This window comes from Anopheles coluzzii, chromosome 2 (genome assembly GCF_943734685.1).
Source record: "Anopheles coluzzii chromosome 2, AcolN3, whole genome shotgun sequence".
Lineage (NCBI taxonomy): Eukaryota > Metazoa > Arthropoda > Insecta > Diptera > Culicidae > Anopheles > Anopheles coluzzii.
In genome coordinates this window covers 46,477,362-46,503,837 of record NC_064670.1, presented here as the reverse complement: position 1 = coordinate 46,503,837, position 26,476 = coordinate 46,477,362, and the positions used below count along the sequence as shown (strand labels likewise).

The following is a 26,476-nucleotide window of genomic DNA, read 5'->3' as shown; positions in this document are numbered from 1 at the left end:
ATAGGAAAAAAATAGATAAGGAAATCACCCTACTACCGGGCAACGAAAATACGGACATAAACAGCATAACCAAAAATATTAATAGGATAATCTTAAGTAATAGAAGTAAAACCACCTTAGAACCAAAATCATGATGGTCAGAAGAAATTAAAATGGCGTGGGAAAAAAATGTGAATCTCGGAAAATTTTTAACCAAAGCAAAACGATAACAAACCAAATAGAGTATAAGAGAGATTCAGCCAAATTCAGATACTTAAGAAACCTTGCCAAAGCAAACAGAATAGAAGATAAACCACCGACAAACCGACATGACACTTCGAACAAAATGAGCTTCAAAAGTTGTCTCCTTATTTCAAATGAAAATACGTTAAACACTAGCGCCATCTCTATAATGATTCGCTTACTACACTGACACAGAGAAGAAACTGCTAAATCCCCTTTTTGTTTTTCTTCGCAAATTCCAATGCATATTGTTTTATGTACTTCTCACATCTTTTGCATTGATTTGGAAACTTATAAAATGATTTTCCTGGGTGTTTTGTCCAATAATTCTCACAAAATCTTGCCTCACACTTCCTTCGCCATTTGTATTTAGAAAAGTTGTTTACATCGAAGCAGCAGTGAACAGAGCTTACTTTGACAGAAGTGTTCGCCTCACTGGTAAATGACAGTACTTTCGTGTGGGACAAGGTGTATTTATTGAGGAGGTAAATAATTAGCGCGTTTGCCGGGCGCCATTATTGAGTATTGTTATGTCAAATCGCATACAATTTTCATTATCCCCCTCCAGCCCTTCCCGATTTTTATACCGGAGCCCCCAGTATTGTTATGTCAAGTCGTGAAATGTCAATTTGCTCTGGAGCACTTCACCTCCTAATATCCATACACCTTGGTGTGGGACACTTTTGTAACGCCAGTGTCACGTCGGTTTGTCGGTGGATAAACTGGAACTAATCAACATGCAAACAAGGATGGAGGATCTCTGGGACCTCATGGGATGCTTCAAAGTGAAACCCAGGAAAGAAAATAATATAGAAAAAGACAAAAAATGGCAAACGAATTTTTAAACATACACTTTGGACCAACAAAACAAAAAAATACAATACGAACCCCTTACTTCATCAGTGACAAAATCCTACTGGACAAAAATAAATGGGATAACATACTCAAATCCAAAAAAAAATTCATCCCCAGGCATAGACAAAATATCATACAACACACTAAAAATACTAAACAACAATAACTCAACCGCAATCATAAACGACATCAACAGAATGTACCAAACAGGAAAAATAGGAAAAAAACTAAAAAAATAAAAATAATCGCCATCGAAAAACCTGGAAAAGACCATACCCTAGCTGAAAATTACAGACCTATAGCCTTACTCCCAACCATAACAAAAGTTGCAAACACAGCCGTACTACACAACCTAAACTATGTTATTGAAAAATATGACCAATTACCCAACACAACCTTTGGATTTAGAAAAAATCATGCCACAACATCCGCTGTTGATTGGATTGTTAACACAATCAAGTACAACTTGAGGAAAAAAATGCACACTGGAGTGATTTTTATTGATGTGAAAAACGCCTACAACAGTGTGAAAGTTGACATCCTCGAAAAGATCCTCACCAGGAAAATGGTATCCAGAGAAGATATCAGATGGATTGTAGGATTCCTAAACAACAGATCGGTCGAAATCACAGCTGAAGAGAAAAAGATCAGTAGGAGAATATCCATGGGACTTCCGCAAGGTGACGTCCTTTCACCCTTATTATTTAATATATATACAAGTGACTGTCATACTTTAAATCACAATAAGACTAAACTAATACAATATGCCGATGATTTTGCTATCATAGAAAGCGGAATCACTGCCTCAGCAACAATAACAAAACTCCAACGAACCCTAAACACACTGCAAGAAACACTCAATAGCCTCAACCTAAAAATAAACATAGCAAAAACCAAGATAATGCAATTTCCCCAAAAAACAACAAGAAACAACATAAAAATAGAAGACACCTACATACAACAAGTAACCTCCCACCGATTTCTAGGCATAGACATTGACAACAACCTAAAATTCCACTCACATATCGACAAGCAAACCCTAATAGCACAACAAAAACTAAACTTCATTAAAGCAGTATGCAATAGATCTAGACACATCAACCCAGAAAAAAATATCCAACTACATCGGTCCCTAATAAGAGGAAGTTTGGAATACGGAATCTCACTCAGTAGTAACGCCAACAAAACAAAAAAAAAACAAACTAAACACTATACTAAACCAATCACTCAGAAAAATCACTGGCTGCTCAAAGACCACCCCCCTGAACACACTCCACGCAATAGCGGCAGAAACCGCATTCCACATAAGAACTACATATTTTATAGAAAAACAACTCGCCAAAGCAATAGCACATACAACATTCACCACAAAACCTCTAAGAAACCACCAAAACACCCCACGCAGTAAATTCACCACTCAAGAAAAAACATACATCTTAAGGCCGGGCTACATTGATCGTACTCTTTGCTGTAATTTTGATTTTCACTAGCGCACCTGGCGGCGGCTGACCGAAGCATTTTTCCAAACAATTTGGAGCCGCTTCAGAAAGTATGTTAATTTTCCCTGTTTTTTGCTTAAACTTGTCTGAAAAAGCTATGCAATTAGTAGATACAGATATTGTGCAAGTATTCCAGCCGTTTTCGCATCGAAAAACGGTTAAAAAACTACTTAAATTTGAGATCCGGCACGACCCTTCCCCCGACGACCAAAAAAAGCTTCCACCAGCCGCCGCCAGATGCGCTAGTGAAAATCAAAATTACGCGTGCGAGTACGATCAATGTAGCCCGGCCTTTAAACAGAAACATATACGACAAAATAGCCCATTATGAATTTAAAGGCCGGGCTACATTGATCGTACTCGCAAGTGTAATTTCGATTTTCACTAGCGCATCTGGCGGCGGCTGACCGAAGCATTTTGCCAAACAATTTGGGGATGCTCCAGAAAATACGTAATTTTTCTATGTTTTTTACTTTAACTGGACTGGGAAAGCTTTGTAATTGATACATAAATATGTTGTGAAAGTATTTCAGCCGTTTTCGCATCGAAAAACGGCGACAAAACTAATTAATTTTGAGATCCGGCACGACCATTCCCCCGACGACCAAAAAAAGCTTCCACCAGCCGCCACCAGATGCGCTAGTGAAAATCGAAATTACACCTGCGAGTACGGTCAATGTAGCCCGGCCTTAATAACTCAAAAAATAGCCCATTTCAAACCATTATCAACCCGACCATCCCTTCCATTAACGACAACAAAAAAACCAAGACACAACTATGCTAAGACAAAAAAGCCTAGAAATTATAAACAAACAACAGGGTACAAAAATATACACGGATGGGAGCAAAAAAGAAAACCCACGGCGGGATAGGTATATATATAGAGATTAACCAGAGAGAAATCATCACGGTATCAAAAAAAAATAGAACTCCCGGTATCAATCTGCACCACGGAACTATACGCAATAGACACAGCCTTACAAATAGCAATAAGTAAAAATATAAAAAAAAACTGCACAATCTACACAGATAGCAAAGCGTGATGATTTTAGAGACCGCCAGAGAAGAACTATATGTAGATGAAATCATAAATAGGATGTTATTTAACCTAGAACTAATACAATGCAAAATTCAATGGATCCCGAGTCATGTGGGTATAATCGGCAATGAAAAAGCCGACAAACTAGCCAAGGAGGGCACAAAACAACATGACACAATAAAGAACAAAATCAGAGTAAGCGACGCCATATCAACATCCTATAACAAATTTTACAAAAAGGTTCTCATTTTCAATCTCTCACTATAGAGCGTTACTTTTTCACTCCATAGTGAGACGATGTGGGATAGTGAGTTGATGTTAGGTGCGGATAACTTGGATTATTTTTTTACCGTGTTGGTTTTATCGGACATTTTACACCGATATAGCGATTCATCGATGTAGGCGTTGGACGAAAGACGACAAACCATAAACAAACATAAGTATATGAAGTTGTGAAAGGCCGCAAATACACGACGCGAAAAAAAGTTGTCGAAAGGAATGTCCCAGAATCCTTGGTTATTGTAGGACGTGGACGTGAACCACTTTGCTCACCGACAAATCAGGATCAGTACACCGTCGAAGACTCCAAATAGAATTGGCTGCAGCAAGCTGTCGAGAACCTCAAAGCGCTACGATTTATTAATCAGTACCTGTGCGAAAAGACGCCGCAGAAGACGCTGACGATGTTTCCGCAGTTAACCGACTTTGTGCAAATACGACCAGACCTGCTAAAATCTGCCTTATGCTATCGATATGCGGAGCCTTATGGGAGCACTCTTATGCTATCGATGTGATGAACAACATATTAGCAAACGTGACCCGAATGAACAACGAACGGTGTATGATATAGTTACTGCAGCATTGGATGGATAGCTACGGTTTGACAGAACAATCTATTTTTGATGAACCTGGTGGCACCGGGTAGCCGTTTCTGCTCAAAACTAATCTTGCGTACACGCGGCGTCGATTGAACATTGCAATAGCAGTGGCTTTGAGTTGAATTGCTGCTCTGCTGCTGACCTGGTGACGTACGCTACACTCTAAATTCAAGCTATCGCTCAACCTGGACGCTAACAGTTCCTGTAACATCCGTGTACAGTCAGCACAGGCTGAATTGATGCAACAGGCTTCACTGATCGTTTGGTTGTGTCATTTGAAAGTAGAGCAGGTTAGCACACCCCCTTGACAAAGATGGAACACATACCCTGAGATCAGTGGGCACCAACACTGATCGTATGGAACAAGACATCCATGAGTAGCCGCTATGCTCTTGAAACTCGCGCCCTCGATCACGCCTTGCAGGACGTTATGGGAAATCGGCAAACGTTCGGTGATAAGATGGTGCTGCTATGTGGTGACTTCCGACAGATACCAACGTCTAGGTTTTGCAGCAGTGTATCCGGCAGAGCATGCTGTGATGCAAATTTAGGATATTGCGTTTGCGGCCAAAAATGCGTGTGCAGAAAGCCCAGACTGTTCAAGATGCTGAAGAGCGGAAAGAGTTCGCAGAATCGCTGCTCCTTATCGGCGAGAGTTACATATGGCAGCAATGTGAATTTCGATGAATAAATTATTTATTCCAAGAGGTACACCATCCTCAATTTAACTTATAGAATTTTAAATAATAGAAAATTAAGAAATCATGGTTGTGTGTATACTGCAATGTATGTTGTAAATACTATAAGCATACAAAGTTAATCAAAAGCATTCAAAAAGTGCAATTCTCATATGTCCCATAATAAACGTTGCGAAGCCCTGTAACCGGGCCATTTTAACTAGTCCTATAACAAATTTTACAAAAAGGTTCTCATTTTCAATCTCTCACTATAGAGCGTTACTTTTTCACTCTATAGTGAGACGATGTTGGTTAGTGAGTTGATGTTAGGTGCGGATAGCTTGGATGATTTTTGTACCGTGTTGGTTTTCTTGCACACTTTGCACCGACATAGCGATTCATCAATGCAGGCGTTGGACGAAAGACGACAAGGATGTTTTCGTCAAACGAACAGACGAATATCGCCCTCACGTATGTGAAATTGTGTACTATTTATGAAGCGATCTAAACAGCATAAAGATTCAAAAAGTACAGTTAAGCTTAAAATAAATTGCAGCAGCTTACGTGGTATGTTGGTACGGGTAACCAGTGGATCGCGGGCCATCGCCAGATTGGTTGGCTGATCATTATTGGCCGCATGGTGTACTGTTGATGTCTGGATTGCTGCAGCAGTCTCATTTCAAATGTTCAATCATCTGCGTCACCTATTTGCCCTTATATTGGTGGAGGAAATGTCGCATTATCCTCTCTTATTGCAGAACGCAAACGTGAACCACTTTTGTGAAGATTTACACTCGCAAAATCAAGATTATTACATCGTCGAAGACTCCGAACAGAATCAGATACTGCGAGCTTTCGAGAACCTCAAAGCGCTGCGAATCATTAATTAGTATCCGTGCGAAATGACGCCGCGGAAGGCGCTAACGATATTTCTGACCATGCTGCATTGAGACGACTTTGTGCAGATACTGCCAGACTTTCTACAATGCGCCTTATCCGCAATATTTTTCCTGGTGGATGCGCAACACTCTTATGTTATCGATGAGCTGGACAACATATTAATAAACGTGAACCGATTCAACAACGAACAATGAACGGTGTGCGATGAAATTACCGCAGCAGTGGACAGCTACGATTTGACAGAATAATCCAGCGGAGAGGAGACACACAATGGACAGGTTTTTTTCTTGATTGACCTGGTGGCATCGGAAATCCGTTAATGCTCGAAACTATTCTTGGATTTAATCGAAAATTGCAATCGCAGTGGCTTGGAGTGGAATTGCTACTCTGCTGTTAGCACGCTACACTCTACATTCAAGCTATCGCTCATCCTGGACGCTCACAGTTCCTATAATATCCGTGTACAGTAAAGTTCTGAAGCAGTGTGTTCGGCGGAGCATGATTTGGGGCAATTTTAGGGTATTGCATTTGCGGGAAAACATGCGTGTGCAGACAGCCCAGGCCTTGGTGAAGAACGGAAAGAGTTCGTAGAATTTCTGCTCTACATCGGCGAGAGTCATACGACATACGGCATAAGACATTCCCGGGGTTTGGTAAGGCATATGCCAAGATGCCACGGGACTTTATATTAACATCTGATCCGAAAGGTTACGTAAATTTATCCCAAACAATGTGAATTTTGATACATAAATTATTTATTTCAAGGGGTACACGATCAACAATTTAATTTATAAAATATTAAAAAAAAGAAAATTAAGAAATAAATAAACATACTGCAATACATATTATAAATAATATAAGCACACAGAAAAAATCTTTCGCAAAGGATCCAAAAATAAAATGGTTAATTGAAGTGCAATTCTTATATGCCCTCCGATGAACGTTGCGTAGCCCTGTAAACGGGCCATTTTAACTAGTTTAATACAAAAGCACAAAATGAAGCAAATGGTTGGTACTCAACAATGAGCTCAACAAAAGGAAAAAAATTATATAGGTACCAAACCACCCTAAACAAGAAAATGTGGCACTACAAGTTAAAAATCCCTCCAAGAGACATAAAAACACTAAACAGACTTATTGCAGGACACGACTACAGCAACTTTTGGCTAAACAAAATGAAACTAACAGATAACGGCACATGCAACACACGTCACGAACCGGACACCGGAACACACAGAGTATTTAAATGCCAAAAATACTCTGCAGAAAGAAATATCAATAAAAAAATAAATGGACCAAACTTCATCGCAGCATGGAAAAAAAAGATACAAAATCCTTAAGGTTTATTATAGACTTTGCGAAGAATAACAGAATATCCTTCTAAAAAAAAATCGGATACTCCTGTTTTTTTTTTTACTGAGCTTGCTCAGATCGAACCCAACCAACCAAACCGAGCTCTTTCGAAGCAAATCCTTCGTGATGAGCGAGAAAGCATGTCACGCATCTCACGTGTTGCCATGCGAACAGCTGCGCGTGTAGATGTGTGAGTGCGCGGAGAAAAATTGATGGATGACGAATGGAGGAAGGGGAGGAACTTCACTCTGTCGAAGCATCTGAAGGGGGCCGAACGCTCTCTTCACATTTTGCGAAGAATCAGTTTAACTCAAACGCTTGGCAAAGAGGATATACTACTTTGAGGCACTAAATATTTCAGGTAATGGAGACGTGGTCTATTAGTATTAGTATAAATTATTTCCCTTACCCCATTTATGAATTAATTTAAAGGAATAAACATTAATCTGAGTAAAATTTCAAAAGTCACTTTTAGCAAAAAACTTTTTCCAAATGTGTTTTGAAATTCTGAATCGATCTTGTAAAGATGGTTTTTTCATACAATGCGTACTTTTTAAGATATTTGGAAAAGTACGGTTCATAGGGTGCGCGGATGATATACTAGCAATGCTATTACAATGAAATGCTATTCCGCTCTATAAAATTTTCAGCTGAGCGATTTTGTCTGTTTACGTTAGAACCGCTCCATTATTATTGCGCCTTTTACGTCCTCACGCGCGAATTCACAAATAGTTAAAGTGTTAGGCCCGCTTGTGATGAACAGTAGATTCACCTACTACCATGTTTCAATTCTCTGATTAAATCGCACGTAATAAATAAATCGAATATCTCTCCTTCCAATTTCAATTAAAAACACATAACCACTGCACATAAGGTAGGAAGATAGATGAGAGGAGGAGGAGGAGGAGGGGCTATAAACACGTACGTAAATAAAAGGGGGCAGGGCGCGCGTGTGAGCGAGAACGCGGCAGCATACGAGAGATTTTTTTCTTTCTCTTTTGTAGCATTTCGGCTAAACACCCGAGCCTAACTTCGGTAGGAACTGCCTATCAAAGTTGATACACCTTCGGTAGAGAACTTCTGTCGAAGCTATATCGAAGCAAATTTACTTCGAAAGAGCACGAATTGGTTGGTTGGGAAATGTCTATGGCATTCAATCTGTCGAACTTGGGGAACAGAAAGCTCCGTATCCTCAGTCACAACATATAAAAAAATCAAAAATAAAACTACTAAGAAAAAAGGATATATGGCCTAAGTAGCTGATCCTAAGCAAGTTTGAGGTTGGAAAAAAAAAATTTTTCCATACGCGGATTAGTATGATGAAGGCCCAGGAAGCTGGATTCTCATACCGAACCGGGTAATAACCTCCCACAGCAGAGAAGAAGAAGAAGAAGGACGTGTGACTTTGTCGTACGAGGGAATAAAAAAAAGATTTGTAGGAACAATCTCAAGTTTTTGTGTATTTTTTTCTAATTAAGCTATAAAACTAATCTAAATAATCGCTATTTCTGACGAAATAGCTAAATAGGGCAATTTCAGTCGAAATTGTCAATCGAAATTGTCCATCGAAAATCAAATAAAACATCCGATAAAATCGCATACGATGGAGCACCTAGCTTCATAACTCAAAAGTTCATACACTTAACTGATTTTGAAATTTCACAACCCACCAAAAACTACCGAATATTACCGATATATTTTTGGTGCTCCTACCGAAACCCGCCAAAATAATCTGGCTACACTGACCACCGGGTATGGACTAGTGATGGGAAAAATGAAGTTTTTGTCGGAATCGATTCCGACTAGCTCCGCAGTTTTCTGGAATCGATTCCGGATAGTAGGTCCGGAATCAGTTTCCGGAATCGATTCCGGAATCGGCTCCGGAATCGGAATCGACTCCGGAATCGACTCCAGAATTGATTCCGGAAACGGTTCCGGAATCGACTCCGGAATCGGCTCCGGAATCGGAATCGGCTCCGGAATCGGAATCGGTTCCGGAATCGACTCTGGAATCGGCTCCAGAATCGAAGTCGGCTCTCTAATCGGAAATGGCTCATAAATTAGAATCGGCTACCAAACGGAGTCAGTTTCGGCATCGCCATAAAAAAGGCGTTTGGGTCCAATCATACTACGTATTGCTAACCGCAAAAATCCAAATTTACTTGTAAAAGATCCATTCTCATGGAGATTCCCGGACTGATTTTCCTCCGGAGTCAACATCGGAATCGGCTCCGGAGCCAACTCCGGAATCGGCTCCGGAATCGGCTCCGGAATCGGCTCCGGAATCGGCTCCGGAATCGGCTCCGGAATCGGTTCCGGAATCGACTCCGGAATCGGCTCCGGAATCGGAATCGATTCCATCATCGGAATCGGCTCCGGAATTGATTCCGAAGACGGAATCGGAATCGGGTAGGTCCGATTCCGAGCTCCCACCACTAGTATGGACTCAATGCCTGCGCCTACACGCACGGTCCAAAACAGCCGAAGTCATACAAAATCATGAAAAAGTCTGCGCCCTTTTGCTCCGGCATCCTCGTGAAGTTTACCGAGCCGAACCGAATAGTTGTGTTCGATAAACATGTGTGCGTATCAGGTAGCAGCATTTGTACTGCTTACCTGCCGTAAGCCGCTGTGATACCGAGCGAGACGCATAGACAACGCATCAAAAGGACATGTGTAGCCGTGAGGAAATTTTTCTGTGTCTCTTTTGCCTTGTCCTTGCCTTTAGATCCTGATGAGTAAAGCATGCATACCTTTCGGGTACGTTCGGGGTATAAGCTCTGTCCCTCTCATGTTAATGGTGAAGATAGAATCGTATGCCATCAGCTCTGCCTTCGGGCGTGGGCAGGCCTGTGGACGCCGTTTGTTCGCAGGCAATGACAGCTGTTTGTTTATAGCTCCCAGCGCCAGGACGATATTTGTTTTCCACCGAGTGTTTGGAAATGATCTGCCTCAACACAGTATTTCCTGCAAAAGCGTTCACATAATTGTACATATTGTACAGCAAAATGCAAACCTGCGTATCGTGTAGAGTGAAAAATAATGGCATGATTGCTATTTATCAGCATCCAAATGGGTTGGATGAGATGTTTCACTCAATTACCGACATAAAGGTACGGAGTGAGGTGAACCATTTGCACAAGTTGTGCATCGCTAATCCGCATTGTTATTATTCTAGGTACAACCGGAAGAATATCTGTGTGTGCCGTGCTATGATGATTTGAAGGTAGCATATCGCTTCAAACAGAGATGCATTCAGAACACGGCACCACGGTTATCGTCTCGGGCTAAAAAGACGACACATGCTCCTGCAGACCAGAGCGTCATTAGTAGTTGTACGGATGTTTACACAACGTATGATAAATCTGTTCCGGAATCGACCATAAATCAAAATACAGAAAACAACAGCAGCAATGGCAGGGCGAACACGTCTAATATTGCACCGGAAATGTCAGATCCTTCGCCGCTTCCCAAGATAGAATTATGCATAGAAAATGAAACGATACAACAGGATGATGTTGAAATTAGCGAAGAACTCATTGACCCGCTACAAGACGAGGAAGATCAACCGTTAGCAAATTATATAATCGGGGTAATAGAAAGCGCAACTAATGACAATGCACCAAAAGACAAAGTGGGTACCGATGCCGCTAAAGAACAAATCGGCGACCAAACAATAACTGCAGCCACCCAAGAGAGGGGTCAAACCTCTTCTCTTCTACCGAAACTGCATAGCCTGATGTGTGAGTACTGTTTCAAAGAGTTTACCCTGCTGGCCGACAAGATCGAACATACCGAGTCGCACAAATCGGAAGCGAAACCATTCAAATGTGTGCAGGAAGGTTGCGGCAGATCATTTAAAGACCGCGTAGGTTTGCGATCGCACGTGCGCATCCATTCCGCCGTGAAGCGGTTCGGCTGTCGGTACTGCCCGAGGCGATTCCACACGCTGGGCAATCAGATGGCGCACGAGCGAACACACAGCGGGGAGAAGCCATTTATCTGTCCAAAGTGTGGCAAAGGCTTCGCGGAGGGAGGCAATCTCAAGAACCATATTCGCTTCCACACCGGCGAACGGCCGTACGCTTGCAATCTGTGCGACAAATCGTACAGAACGCACTACTCTCGATCGGTTCATATGCGCTCACATACCAACGAACGACCGTATCTGTGCGGTGACTGCGGGAAAGGGTTCTATTCGAGCGGCAAGCTGACCATCCACCGCCGGACGCACACTGGCGAACGGCCCTACGAATGTACGAGCTGTACGGCAAGGTTTTCCGAAACGTCCTCGCTTAGGCGACACATGGTTAAAAAACACTTAAATAAGTGAACATTTATTTAACTGTGCAGGGTAGTTTGCCAATTGTTGCACACTTAAGGGAACAGCCAACGTATTTCATAAGTTTGAGAGGGATACAACCACAATATTCATGTTATGTGTGTCTAGTTTACATCATTATTGTTTAAAAAACAACATACATATATTTTTCTATTATTCAGGAGAAACAACTTTGCTGTATCGCTTAAAAGTATGAATATATGTTGTATTTTAAGCAGAAAATGATAATGTCAAGAAATACTGATATTTAAACCTATTCAAAAGCCCAATTCCAAAATGTTGTACACTTACAAAAACTCAAAGTTCTATTATTTCACACCTTACACCTTTAAATGCACTGAAACCGACGAAAAAGAAATCGATTCTAGATATTTTTCTATTGAACAGTGTTTAGGACAATACGAAACGCTGTTACATTAACACGTTTGTGCTTGGTTCAAGCTGGAATTCCGCAAAATAAGTAGCAACTTGTGGCACTTGCTGCCAGACGCCAATGGTAGACAAAAGACTCAAAATTAAGCCACGATGAAAAAATAAGGCTTTGGACTGTGCAATAAAATAGGATCGAAGCGCTCTCTTTGTTCTAATTATTCTAAAAAATTATTATTATATTATTATTATTATTATAAATTATTATTATTATTATAAAAGTCTACATTTTTACTGTGATAGGAAAAAAAACTTTCATCATCATCATAGTAGCAATAGGATTAGGTTTCACTCTTTATTTAACTTAGGATCCGATGAGGTGAAAGCATCCAAATTTCAAGTGAAAATAATTCTAAAAAAAAATTAATAATTATAAGTTTATTCCAATCAAACTAAATCATGAATCAACAGTCTATATTAATTAACTCAGAACAAAAATCGTACGAAATGTTTGCCGAACCAGTGCACTGTAAGGAAACACACGTCAAATCCAAACAAATAGTGCGTTTCATTTTCCTTTTTTCCTTCCTTCATCTACAAGTCCCACTCGTGATTGGAAATGAAACATTCATCATCACTTGGCAAGATCAGCGGAACATAATCGATCGGCGGAACTGGTTTTTGTCGCGTCCTCCCAATTCTACACCGACAGGTATCGAATGTCCAATGGGAGGAGACCAGACTGCTATGATCAACTATCAATCTCTGTTAGCACAAATATTGCACGAGCTGCGCGGGAACGATGCGGCTTTCGTATCAAACCTGCCGCCTGGTCAAAATATGGATGCTAGACAGTGCAAACCTTTTTGTTTCCACTACGAGAAGAAAACCGATACAGAGGATTTACCGTACTATCAAAACCGAGATCGTCTGCGAGCATCGAACGGAGAAAGGGTGGTGAAACATGTGAACTATTATGTCGAGTCTGCCGTTAAAAGCGTGGGCACAAATACGTCCGCCACGGATCAGCCAATGGAAACAGAAGAAATCACCGATATCGAAGATTTAGAGCTGTAGTTTGCAAGAATCATTTTGAAAATAAAATCCCTTCGGTTCAAACTGATTCTCATATCGGAACAAGCAACATTTGCACCAACTGTCAAACTGAGGCCAAGCGTGGGAAACAAAAAAAACACACACATACTGTCATGAGCCAACCTTTCCCATCTGTCGATTGATCTGTCTTCTACCAGTTTGTTTACGTTGTTTGTTTGTTGTGAAAAGAACCAACTTTTTATTGCAACTTTTTATCTTAAATTTTACTCAGCATGAAACTGCCGCAGTTTGTAAAAGTGCATTGAAACCCGCCAGCAAAACAATATGAATTCCATCATGAGTCGGGGTCGGTGTGTCGCTTGCCATATCGAGGAACCGGGCATGATAGCGATCTACCAGCATCCCCGGGGTGTCGATCGGCTTTGGACATACGTGACCGGAATCATCGTAAGACAGCGGCACAGTCATATGGTTAATGCAAATCAGGATTAAAGAAAGGCTTTTTTCAGGTAAAATCCAAAGACGAGCTGTGCATACCGTGCTACGACGAGCTGCGGATAGCACACCGGTTTAAGGAGAAGTGTATCCACAACAACATTAACCGTCTGGGCCTGGGGGGCCTACCGCGAATCTCCGCATCCCACACGTTGCAACAGACCACTCCGACCAGTGATGATTCGATTAGTGCTCCTCTTATGACGTCAGAACCGCCGGTGGCTGGGCGAATGGGCGAAAGCAGTCACGCTGCCGCCGAAGAGTGTCTGCAAATAACGCCCGGAAATGACGTGTCCAGCACCGGACGGCTAGATATTGTGATCAAATCGGAAAGGCTTCCGGAAGAACAGGAAGAACCGTTACAGGAGGCGGTAGCGGAAGAACAGCCCGATGATTCCGTTTCACTACTAAACGACAGTACAGCTGCCAGAACGGACTGCAGCGGCCAAGAAGCATCGCCAGCACTGGAGGTGGTTAAGATGGAGCTGGAGCTTTCGCTTGACGATATAGGACTGCGGGCCGAATCACTCTCAGTGGACAGCTTCAACGATGAAACGGAGGAAGGGAAAGATGACGTTAACAGTAAGACGGAGCACGTCGACTCTCCAGCCGAATCCGGATCGGTACTGAAGTGTGTTCAGTGCGGACAGCTGTTCCATACCCGGGCGGCACTCAAACAGCACCAGCAGCTCGACCACAAGAAGCTGCGCCGGGACAACACGAATGCCGTCAAATTTCGGCGCGTGCTTTCGGGCAAGATCAATGCACTCATGTGCCGGTACTGCTATCGCGAATTTAACGAACCGGAAGCGAAGGCCTTGCACGAGAAAACGCACCTCACCGATCCGAAACCATTCCAGTGTTCCTATGACGATTGCAATCGGCTGTTCCAGAACCGGTCCGCGCTGAATCGGCACTTTTACACGCACGTCATCCCGAAGCGGTTCAAGTGCAGCGTGTGCCCGAAACGGTTCCACCAGCAAAGCTCGATGGTGGTGCACGAACGGTTGCACCGCGGCGACAAGCCCCACATTTGTCCGCAGTGCGGCAAGGGCTTTACGCACGTTTCCAACGTGAAGCGTCACATCCGGTTTCACAACGGTGAAAAACCGTACCAGTGTGGCAAGTGTCCGGCACGGTTCACTACCAGCACCGATCTACGGCGGCACATGAACAGCAGGCGGTGCATGATGATGTGGGCGCTCAAGGCGGCCAAGTAGATGTTGTGGGACTGAGGCAAGGCTTACAGTGTGCATGGGCGGGGGATTGGTTTATAAGGCAGATGATTATTTTATATTTGCTACGAGGGAAACATTATGCATTAAAAAAGTAGTGGTTCGCATCCTGTTGGTTTAGCTTTTTTTTTTAAATAATTTGCGCATCCGAAATTGTGTTTCTACTATAATGCTGCTAATTATAGTGCTTAATTTTTAATTATATAGAACTTCCTGCTTCCCTAGTAATTAAGAATATTATAATATTGTTAAACCCATAAAGGCAGTCAATTTAATGATACAAAATATAATTCAATAAATAAAAAAGTGCCTTTTAGACGAAGCAACGCAATGTTAAATTCACAAAGCTCTGTATCCAAGTAATTAAGTAGTGCTGATCATAATTTCTTCTCCTACGGGATTTATCTCAGTTATAGATAAAAAGATAAGGAAAACGATTGTTGTTGCTGTTGACAGTGGTTATAGCAATTCTTGTTATTTGATGCAACAACCGTACTTGATCAAGATCTGCCTAAGTCACTTATGAACTTCGGCTGTCGGTGATTATTATTGGTTTTATCTATTTCGTTATAAACTAACTCGTTACGAAAGAAAACACCTCAAGTTATTTATTTAATACAAGTATATGGGGAACGGTCCCGTGGTACAGTCGTCAACTCGCGCAGCTTAACAGTATGGCCGTCGTGGGTTTATGTCTAGAATGGACCGTTCCCCCGTAGCAATGACTGACTATATCCGGCGGCATGGTACTGAATAAGCCCCGAAAGCCTGTGCAAGGTCATGTCTACGATAGGACGCGTTACACCAAGTAGAAGTATACGGAGAAGCTATTATATTCTCTGTAAAACCTTCTTACGCTTACTATCCTACTGATGAGGGGATCTTTATACATTATTCGTCAATTGAATAAATGTGCAATATGCAAATTTGAATTCGCAATAGAAGAAGGATCAATTCAATTATATATCTTGTTGCAGGGTTTTCCAGGAGTTCGCATCGTTGTGGTACACTTCAGTGACTTTTTCTTTGTGGGAAAATAACTTTATGCCATGGGCATTGGACTCTATAGCACCCTTGATGGATCCAAATCCAATAGGAATTTCCGAGGAGCCTCTTCAATAAAGATGCCATATAGTCCAATTCCTGTGAATTCACAGGAATATAAAGTTCACATTTAATACAGGGTTTTCCAGGGGTTCTCATAGTTGTGGGACACTTCCTTGACTTTTTCTTACTGGAAATGAGCTTCATATGATGGAATTTGGACTCTATGGCACCCTTTTTGGACAGGCTCCTTCAAATTTGCTATTGGATTTGTCCAACAAGGGTGCTATAGAGTCCAATTCCCATTACTTTAAGTTCATTTCACGTAAGAAGGAGTCAATAAAGTGCTCCATATCTGTGAGAACTCCTGAAAAACCCTGTAAGTTAGAGTCAAGGAAGTGTCCCACAACTATGAGAACCCCTGGAAAACCCTGTATATCACTCTCTTACTTAAAGGGTTTCCCACGATTTATTGGTCTGTTCCCATAATATTTGGGCTCGTCTCACGATTTATTCATTGTATCCCATAGATTATTGGTTCGTTCCCATAATTTATTGGTATCGTTCGATTGGATATCAATACAATTGAACCAACAAATTCTGGGAAACGGCAAAAAAATCGTGGGAACGCACCAAAACATATGGGAACCAACCAAAAATTAATGGGAACCAACCAATAAATCGTGGGAAACCCTGTATAAGCTCTTCGTCCTTTGTGGCTTAAGTTACTGTACGACAGTGAGGTCAAATTACAGGCTTTCTACTTTCTTTCTACGTTTCAAGGTCAAACCCCATTCTAAGCATCTTTCTCTCGAACACGGCAAAAGAAGGGGTTCGGGAATTTGGGATGAATATAGATACCCATGTCCATGTAGAAAAGGTGTTGTGTTTCGGAACGGGACGTACATTTGACACACTTAATAAAACGGCACACTCGGACTCTTATTAAAACTTATACTCTATTACAACAATTATCAAACATCGACCATCCTAGTCCGCAGCCTGATACCGAGTCGCAGCGATCGATCATCCGATCGCTGCCGAAGTCCTTCCCAGCCTTTTTGACATCACATGCTGTCAGTTACGTGACAGCATTGAGTCGCGGCTACACCTGCGCTACCTACACAACATCTCCTTCTCTTAATTCAACTGGTACGGTTGTAATCTGCGCGGCAGTCTTCTAATGCGAGAAGAACGGCGAGGTGGACCGTCCAGTTGTACATACACGCGTTCACGACGTCTCGGAGGGTTCGATATATCACTCGTTAAAACTGGAGTAGGTGGCCTAGCTTCTAACACTTCTAACGGGCTGCGCTGTTCCGGTAGCTTCCACTCAGCAATTAAAATATCAAGCGGCAAGTTAATACTAGTGGTTTCTATGCTTTGGTTCGGTATAATGCGTTTACGTAGCTGATTTATATGACGCCTGTGTAACTGATTATTGCCAGTTCTAATCTCATACATAACATTTCCGATTCGCTTACTAATCACACCAGGCATCCATCTATACTTATTGTTTGCGTAAACCTTTGCGAATATTCTATCTCCTGCACTCAAAGCTCTTGTGGTTTTCAACGATTCATTCTCGGTTTTGCTTGCAGCCGGTCTTATGAGATCCAAATCGGTACGAATAGGTCTATTAAACATTATTTCAGCGGGTGTTTGATTTCGGTCTAACAAAGGGTTCGGGGTAGTGCGGTACGTTAGCAAAAATGTATCAAGAGCTTCATCGAGTTTTATATCGGCTATTCTTATTTTCTTCAAAGCTCTTTTAAACGTATCAACAAAGCGTTCGGCCTGTCCATTACTTTGCGGGTGATATGGTGCAGTGGTTATGTGTGCTATGCCGTAACGCTTGCAAAAATCCTTAAAGTCCTGTCCGACAAATTGCGGGCCGTTGTCGCTTACGAGGGTTATAGGCGCTCCGTATCTAGCAAATACTGCTCTTAACAAGGCTATGGTTGCGTATGCTGATATAGACGTGGTTTTAATTATCTCTGGCCATTTAGAAAACGCATCCACGATCACAAGGAAATACACTCCGTCTATCGGCCCGGCATAATCAATGTGTATCCTTTTCCACGGACCTAACGGCTTGGGCCAAGCTGCTGGTTCCACCTTCGGCGGAGATCTCGATGCGCACTGACATGATGTACAGGTACCCACTGTCTCAATAATGTCTTCGTCCATATGCGGCCAATACACATAACTACGAGCAATTGCCTTCATGCGTACGATTCCCGGGTGTCCCTTATGCAACTGCATTAAACATCGCTTTTGTAGTATTCTTGGTATCACTACCCTCTCTCCAAAAAGAATGCACCCTTTTACGTTGCTCAACCATTCTCTTCTACTATAAAAGCTAGCAAGCTCTGAGCCATGTTCCATCGTTTTCGGCCATCCATTCACTATGTAGTTTTTCACGTTGCGTAAAAGGTAATCTCGTTGCGTAGCTTCAGCAACCTCGTTGAACAAAAGCGGGAAAATACTAAGCGCGTTGACTGCCACGTACGCTAAATCATTGTCGGTCTCTATATTCGCGATTACGCATTCTGGCTCTGGCTTACTGTGGTTTCCGATCAACCGCGATAAAACATCTGCTCCTCCAAATTCTTCCGATCGCACATACTGGATTTCAAAATCATACGCCAACAGAGTTAAGGCAAAACGCTGCAAGCGATTCGCGGTATAGGCCGGGATCCCCTTCTTTGATCCAAATATCCTCAATAACGGCTTGTGATCAGTTTGCAAAAGGAAGCGGCGGCCAAAGATCATCTTATGGAACTTTGTGATGGCAAATACTATAGCAAGTGCTTCGCGATCTATCTGACTGTAGGCCTGCTCAGTTTTTGTTAGTGCTCGCGAGGCATGTTGAACTACACGTACCGATCCATCCGCATACTTGTGGCTTATAGTAGCGCCTAAGCCTATTGACGATGCGTCCGCGGAAACAATAATTTCTTGTCTTGGATCGTAATGGGTGAGCAAAAGATCAGACGATAGCACTGCTTTAAACTTCTCGAACGCCGCCCTGCATTCCTCAGTCCAACGAAATGGCTTGTCTCCCTTCAGTAAGCAATCTAGAGGGTATCGCAACTCCCTCATACTCTTCACAAATCTGCCATAATAATTAACAGCTCCTAAGAATGCACGGACTCCGGTAACATCAGTCGGTTCTGGGAGTTTCAAGATAGCCTCAATCTTTGCTGAATCCGGTCTTAATCCTCTACGATCTATAACATGCCCCAAATAGCTGATACGCTCCACGTTAAATGCACACTTTTCCGGTTTAATAGTAAATCCATACTCTTCTATACGTTTCAGCACCTCTTCTAAATTGGCATTATGCTCTCGAACTGTTGAACCACCGATAACGATATCATCCATATATCCAAATACGCCATTCAAACCAGCTAACATGACATCAATAATCTGCTGAAAAGCAGCCGGTGCTATTTTTAAACCGGGTGGTAGCCTGTTGTAACTAAACAACCCACGGTGCGTGTTGATGGTCAACAACGACCGATACTGCGGATCTATCTCTACCTGGAGGAAAGCGTCAGAGAGATCTAGCTTGCTGAAGACGCTGCAGTTTGCCAAACGTGCGAAAATATCCTCCGGGAGAGGCAAAGGGTAATCATACGGCTGAAGTGCATCATTCAGTCCCGTGGAATAATCTCCGCAAATTCTCACTGCTCCGCTGGCTTTCCTTACTACCACTACTGGTGCTGCCCATTCTGAATGATTTATCGGGGTTATCACACCAATCTCCTCTAAGCGCCGAAGTTCTTTTTCGACGACCTCTTGCATGGCGTACGCTACTGGCCTTTTGGGTCTAAATATTGGCTGACAGCTGTCCTTGATCACAAGCTTTAAAATTGCCTTCTTACACAGCCCCGTGCCTTGGAACACTTGCGGAAACCGTTTCTGCACATCAGGCGGTTTCGAATCTGAGCCTTCTACGTAGCAGCAAAAACTCTGTATGGGTAACGACCACAAATCCAAAGCATCAAACAGATCTGCACCACAAAGCAGAAGATCTTGCTTTGCCACTCTTATGGTTGCCTTTGTCGTTGCATTCCCTAATGTGGTCTCACATATAAACTCGCCTTCGAGCTCAAGTCCAGCTCCTGATGCAGTTTTCGCTATAACCGATACGGGCGTAAGCTTTGGACTCCCTATATAATTCCATGCGTTTCTATTGATAATTGATATGTCCGACCCTGTGTCGAGCTGCATGCGAACTGGCGCATTATTCAGTAATACCTCCACATATTTTCTTCCGGATTCTATATTCTGCACCTTTACCGTAACCACCCGTGATACGCTGTTATTCCGCTTCTTATATCCACGATTAAATTGGAACCTTGGTTGTCCAAATGACCTTCGGTCTTTCTTACAATGGCTCGCCTTGTGGCCTATCCCCTTGCATTTGAAACACTCTTTGTTGCGATATGGACAATCGCGCGCCCAGTGCCTATCACCACATGCCCAACATGGTTTACTTGGTCCCATAAACTGACCCGGTTGCGACCTTTTAAAATGTACTCGTTCTGACTGGACTGCCAACACACTTTCCTGTGCTGGGGACTCTATCATGGCACTATCTTTCTTTAAATTCACTATTCGGTTGCACTCTGCCGACAATTGTTGAAGCGTCAGATCGGCTTTATCCTCGATGCGCGCCAAAAGCCTCGTACGAAATTCGACCTCATGTTCTGACCTCAAACCACACACAAAGAGCAAGCACTTGAATTGCTCCTCCGATAGCTTGCCAAGCTCAAACTCAACGCAAGCCTTATTAAGCCGACACGCATACGCTAAGTGATCCTCATTCCTTTTCTTAGTTATTTGCAAGCACTTAAACCGTTTACTTAACAAGGATTCCCGTGTATCAAATAGGTTTGTAAGCATCCGAACCGTTTCCACAAAAGAGATATCTCCCGCCCGCTGCGGTAATATGAATGACGCATATCTTTCATGCTCGACCGGCCCGAGCTTCCGCAATAATAATCTGACCTTTGCTGCATCATCAATACGCTCCGCGTCCTTTTTAAATAACTCTTCGTACCTCGCAAACCACCCACCGAACGTAACTCCACCTTCCTCATCAAATCTGAATTCCGTAATGTTCCTAGCTAACGTATCTATTATTTGTTCGGGCTGTATCGCGGCCGTAGGTGCACTAAGGTTAGTTAGACGCTGACACAGCATTTGATTAATCAGTTGTTGTTGCTGTGTCATCTGCTGCTGCAGATGCTGAAGCGTTTGCAACATCGAACTTTCGGTAGCATACGGACCTGAAGCTTGCTGCATTTGCGATGGCGGCGCTGGAGCTGACTGCGATGGCGCCTGACCACCGTGGAAGTGAGGCAATGACCCCAAGTGCGATGGCGGCTGAGCACATGTCTGCATCGCGGCGGTTTCACTTCGCGGCATACTCCCGAGCATGCGCTGGTCAGCAAAAGGATGTAATTGCGGCTGCAACAGTCCTCCGTTCTGCGAATTTAACCCTCCGCTGGCGCTGGCCAATCCAAACGATGCACGACGCTGCTCCTCATCGATCCTCATTTGCTCTTCCGCAGCACCCGTCTCCTCGGTGCTCATCCTTGGTCGCTTGCGGCGCGGAATTTTTCTCCCCAGAAGATAAATAATACACAAAGAATTAGACACTCGTCGCCACTGTTGTGTTTCGGAACGGGACGTACATTTGACACACTTAATAAAACGGCACACTCGGACTCTTATTAAAACTTATACTCTATTACAACAATTATCAAACATCGACCATCCTAGTCCGCAGCCTGATACCGAGTCGCAGCGATCGATCATCCGATCGCTGCCGAAGTCCTTCCCAGCCTTTTTGACATCACATGCTGTCAGTTACGTGACAGCATTGAGTCGCGGCTACACCTGCGCTACCTACACAACAAAAGGTATTAGCAAATATACTAGGGAACATTGCTTATTAAATAATACAATCAGGGCTGGGGAGGGATATTGATGTAGGATTAAAATATTTTTAAGATGTTCGTTTATGTATAAACTAGTTTCTGGATTAGCGATATAAAAAAATACACAAAACAGCTAATGTAGCCAGTTGGCTCAAAGTTAAAAAACTTCAAATTATCCAAATTATTTCCGAACACGAACACACATGAATAACATCCAGATTGGTTAAATCTGATTGCAAAACTAGGTGATAAGAAGAAAAACAATTTCCACACCGGAAATTAAATGCGTGCCAATGTTTTCCTTACATCTGCCAAACAATAATCACCTCATAGCCAACCGAAACCAACAACCGTAACGTAGTAATGAGCAATTCCATGAGACGGAGTCAAAAGCACACAAGGGAGACAACACCAACAAGCATCATCAGAGCGATAGAGTCGGAATCAAAATTGATAACTAATTAAGGTAGCAACATAGTAAATTGAGTCATCAAATAAGCAAACAGAAACGATCGCATACCGACACGGATGAGATTGGGATATCAATTGCTCCAAGCATACCTATATTCCCACCACACAACACTTCGTCTGAGTGCGTCCAATGGAATGTGTTTAGAAAAGCCACGGCCACGGTCACCAGGGAGTCCCGCGGTCACGCTACTTTGATCTTCCTTGCTCAAAAAGATCACCCGGCGATAGGTGTCCACAAGCGCGCACGCCACCGCACTTACCGCCACCCATTTGTAGCAAGGTGCCGGTCGTAGGCGCCCCGGAATGCGGAACGACAAGATACGGGAGTGATGGGGGTGGGGGGGGGGGGGGTGCGTTCCACCCTGCCATCCAACTCACCACACAAACAAGCGAGAAAATCTGCTACCGGACGCGGCCTGATGTTGTTGCCGACGATTGTTTTGCACGGCTCGTAGCACGCGATCGTCCCCGAAGCCCAGCGTGAAAAGCGGGAAAACGTTGCATGACCAGGCCGCGGACAGAATTAGCTGCCCCGTGGGCTAATGGCTTAATGACATCTAATTTTTTAATGAATTCTGTACAAAAAAAGCCCTTCCTACGCTCCGGGAGTACGCCAGAGATTGAGAACGTCCATACACTGGGGCCACATTGGATAGGTTAAACACAGGGAGACGGATATTGTTTTCGAATTTTGCGACAAACTGACTGACCCGAACCGCCACCGAATCGCCAATTGGTGAATCAGTCGTCAGCGAGCGCTGGTCGGATTTACATGTTCGGGAAAAACAAGGAACTGGGAAAGCCTTTCCGCGGGAATTTCAGAACACGGTTTCGTATCACGTGTTTTCGTGCGTGACTTTTACACATGTGGCCTATGCCCAAAGTGCAGTGCGTTTGTGATGCAATAGAACAGTGGGTCTAATAAGTTGGTTTGATTAGCACTGCAATGGCCAACGGCACAACGATGGGGTCGCCGGGAGCGGCATCAACCACACCGAGCCCCGGTGCATTCCAATCGTTGGCGCGCAACAACAGCTACGTCATACCGGGACTGTACGATCTGAACGTGGAGGACACAAATTGGGTCCTGACGTCGTCGTTCATCATCTTCACCATGCAGACCGGGTTCGGGATGCTCGAGTCCGGTTGCGTATCGGTGAAGAACGAGGTCAACATCATGATGAAGAACATCATCGACATTGTGCTGGGCGGATTCACGTACTGGCTGTTCGGGTACGCGATGGCGTTCGGGCGAGGCGAGCTGAACAATCCGTTCGTGGCACTCGGAGACTTTCTCATCGATCCGGGCGTAAGCGATCCACTGTTCGGGCCGATCTTTGCCGCGTTCCTGTTCCAGCTGTCGTTCTCGACGACGGCGACCACGATCGTTAGCGGCGCTATGGCGGAAAGGTTAGTCCTGAATGGTCTAGGCGACCTTGTGTTTCGGGAGCAGAGAAATAGAGGATAGTGCTGTGATCATGGATTGGACTATTTTTGTGATTTAAGTGTTATAAAATTTAAACCATGACAAGCATGTCAAGTTTAAGGTAATCGCGCAATGCCATTTACTATTCATGATTTGTCCACCAGTGGTAGTTTATATAGAGTAATGTCTGTTTCTTTCCCTTAAGAAGCATCTCAGCTTGCATGCATAATCGATGGAGAAATCCTGAACCCTTTTGTGAGTTAACCTTCAGTTCCGTCTCATCATGCAATACAACAACAGTGTCCGTTGGTGTACTACATTGGTGGCCATAGTTAACTTTCAGGGTCAAAAGTTTAACCAGCGATGTCCAACCTCAACCTTTTCGTCTCTTCCTCTTTCTCTGGCTCTCTCTCTCTCTCCTCCGTTAAAACAACTAGTCATGGGGACAACGCAGGACTTTTAATCATGCAACCACCGACGACCACGTTAGCGCATTCGCGGTGAAAGTATCAATTTTAAATGACACCGATTTTGAAAACAACCTATGCCGGGTGTGCTGGTTTATGTGTTTGTCTCAATGTTGCCGTACTGATTAAAGCGAGTGTGCTTTAAACACGCCAATTAGTCACACGGACCGGCTGAGGACCGGGTGCATGGCTCCTGACCGTGGCAGTGAATAGGAATACACATTCTCATTGGGAGTCCTATTAGAAAACAGGAAAGCTACACTTCGTTTAAAGCACATTAACAAAGCACAAAACATTCGTACCGTAATTTTGCATTAGTTCGTTGAAAAAAAAAATGACGTTTTTTAGGTCGTGCAGTGTAAAGTAGTTAAAAAGGATAAACCTACAGATCTCAATGATAAGAAGTGAAACACCCAGAACACAGACGACAATCCTTTTTGGATAAGTCGTACTGTAAATGGCTAAATAAAGTCAAACACAAGGGGAACACTTTTGCATAATGTCCACAAAGTATTACAAATCCAAAATGAAAATTATAAAGAAAGCAAAAACAAAACAAAAATCTGACTCACCTTCCGCTTACTCAACAGATGCAACTTCAAAGCCTACTGCATCTTCTCGTTCTTCAACACGATCGTCTACTGCATACCGGCCGGTTGGGTGTGGGGCGAGCATGGCTTCCTCAAGAACCTCGGCGTGGTCGATATAGCGGGCAGCGGTCCAGTTCATCTCATCGGTGGTGCTTCGGCATTCGCATCGGCCGCCATTCTCGGACCAAGGCTGGGCCGCTACGCCAAGGGTACGGATCCGTTGCCGCTCGGCAATCCGGTCAACGCGTGCATGGGCCTGTTTGTGCTGTGGTGGGGCTGGCTAGCATTCAATTCCGGCAGCACGTACGGAGTCAGTGGTGCCAAATGGGCGTATGCAGCACGGGCCGCCGTCATGACGATGATGGGCTCGTTTGGCGGTGGAAGTTTCAGCATCATGTAAGTAACCTTTCGTCTTCCGGTCGTGTCTTGCTTGTTCATTCGATCGTACACTTTGCAGCTATTCGATGATAAACAACGACGGCCGCATGGATGTGGTGGATCTGATAAACGGCATACTGGCGTCGCTTGTGTCGGTAACGGCCGGTTGCTATCTTTATCACGCCTGGGAAGCGATCCTGATCGGTGCGATCGGTTCGGCACTGTGCTGCTTCGGAATGCCGCTGTTCGATCGGATGGGCGTGGATGATCCGGTCGGTGCTAGTTCCGTGCATGGAATCGCAGGCATTTGGGGTAAGTTACGACTCTACGCGTTCTGTTCTCTGAAACCGCTTGTAAGCGTTGCTTCTTCCGGTAGGTGTGCTAGCGGTCGGATTCTTTGCCGACAATCCACTACGCATGGATACGACGAGCGGACGATCGGGACTCTTCAAGGGGGGCGGTTGGTATATGCTAGGCGTCCAATCACTTTCCGCACTGTGTCTGGCGTGCTGGGGCGTTTGCTCCACGTTTGTGCTGCTGTGGCTGATCAACAAGGTCGTCCCCATCCGGATGGACCCGAACGAGGAGTTGCTCGGGGCGGATCTAATGGAGCACCGGATTCGACACACGCAGATCGGAATCTCACGAGCGCTGTCCGCGCTGGCCCCCATTCAGCTCGATCTGGACGATGTGATCGATGCACCGCCGATCGGGCGCAATCCCGGGCATGAACGATGTGTGGACGAAATTGAAGCCGCCAGTCAGAAGCTGCACCAGTGGCGTCAGGCGATGGATAAGTTTGCCGATCGGCCAGCAAGGGAAAAGACCGAACCGGCAAGTGGCGCCAGTTCGCGACGGCGCTCCAAGAGCTTTTTGAGCAAGTCGCACAGGAACGGGAAGGATAATGCTGCGTTCGAACGTGGGGGAATTACCACGGTCAAGATGAGTGGCCGGGAAGGTAAGGAGACACACCAACTTTCCGTGATTGGTAGCGAGCAAAGCTACCAGGTTGGCAGTACCGATCGGAACGCTGATCGCAACTTTGCGTGGATTGATTAAGTGGCAAATCACGGCTCGATCCGTTACCATCCCATCGAGTGCAGGCTTTGTTGTTCAATAAAAAAAGTGTTATTGAAGGTTTTGGATTCGATTTTGTTCGAAATGGATAGGAAAGCGTCTTTCTGACAGCAGTGTAGTAGCTGATAAGTAAACAAACCGCGTTTGCC

The 26,476-nt window shown here is 43.9% G+C and overlaps 4 protein-coding genes and 1 non-coding gene across 5 annotated transcripts; all 5 read left to right on the top strand.

Moving 5' to 3' along the window:
• The first annotated feature begins 4,761 nt into the window (after positions 1-4,761).
• LOC120960265 (U6atac minor spliceosomal RNA) lies at positions 4,762-4,817 on the top strand. Its single transcript, XR_005752320.2, has one exon. It is a non-coding gene; the product is annotated as a U6atac minor spliceosomal RNA (small nuclear RNA).
• Positions 4,818-9,421: 4,604 nt separating this feature from the next.
• On the top strand, positions 9,422-12,371 carry LOC120949723 (zinc finger protein 771-like). Its single transcript, XM_040367204.2, has 2 exons — positions 9,422-10,536; positions 10,602-12,371. The coding sequence occupies exons 1-2, from the start codon at positions 10,432-10,434 to the stop codon at positions 11,754-11,756; spliced, it is 1,260 nt and encodes a 419-aa protein (XP_040223138.2). The 5' UTR covers positions 9,422-10,431; the 3' UTR covers positions 11,757-12,371.
• A 116-nt stretch (positions 12,372-12,487) lies between these two features.
• LOC125906568 (uncharacterized) lies at positions 12,488-13,278 on the top strand. The gene is made up of 2 exons (XM_049606036.1): positions 12,488-12,663; positions 12,736-13,278. Exons 1-2 carry the CDS (start codon positions 12,594-12,596, stop codon positions 13,209-13,211), a joined length of 546 nt encoding a protein of 181 aa, XP_049461993.1. The 5' UTR covers positions 12,488-12,593; the 3' UTR covers positions 13,212-13,278.
• A 98-nt stretch (positions 13,279-13,376) lies between these two features.
• LOC125906566 (zinc finger protein 771-like) lies at positions 13,377-15,034 on the top strand. Its single transcript, XM_049606033.1, has 2 exons — positions 13,377-13,637; positions 13,700-15,034. Exons 1-2 carry the CDS (start codon positions 13,515-13,517, stop codon positions 14,903-14,905), a joined length of 1,329 nt encoding a protein of 442 aa, XP_049461990.1. The 5' UTR covers positions 13,377-13,514; the 3' UTR covers positions 14,906-15,034.
• An 8,018-nt stretch (positions 15,035-23,052) lies between these two features.
• On the top strand, positions 23,053-26,392 carry LOC120947532 (putative ammonium transporter 2). Its single transcript, XM_040362917.2, has 4 exons — positions 23,053-23,799; positions 24,873-25,268; positions 25,330-25,562; positions 25,627-26,392. Exons 1-4 carry the CDS (start codon positions 23,336-23,338, stop codon positions 26,307-26,309), a joined length of 1,776 nt encoding a protein of 591 aa, XP_040218851.2. The 5' UTR covers positions 23,053-23,335; the 3' UTR covers positions 26,310-26,392.
• The last annotated feature ends 84 nt before the right edge of the window (positions 26,393-26,476 follow it).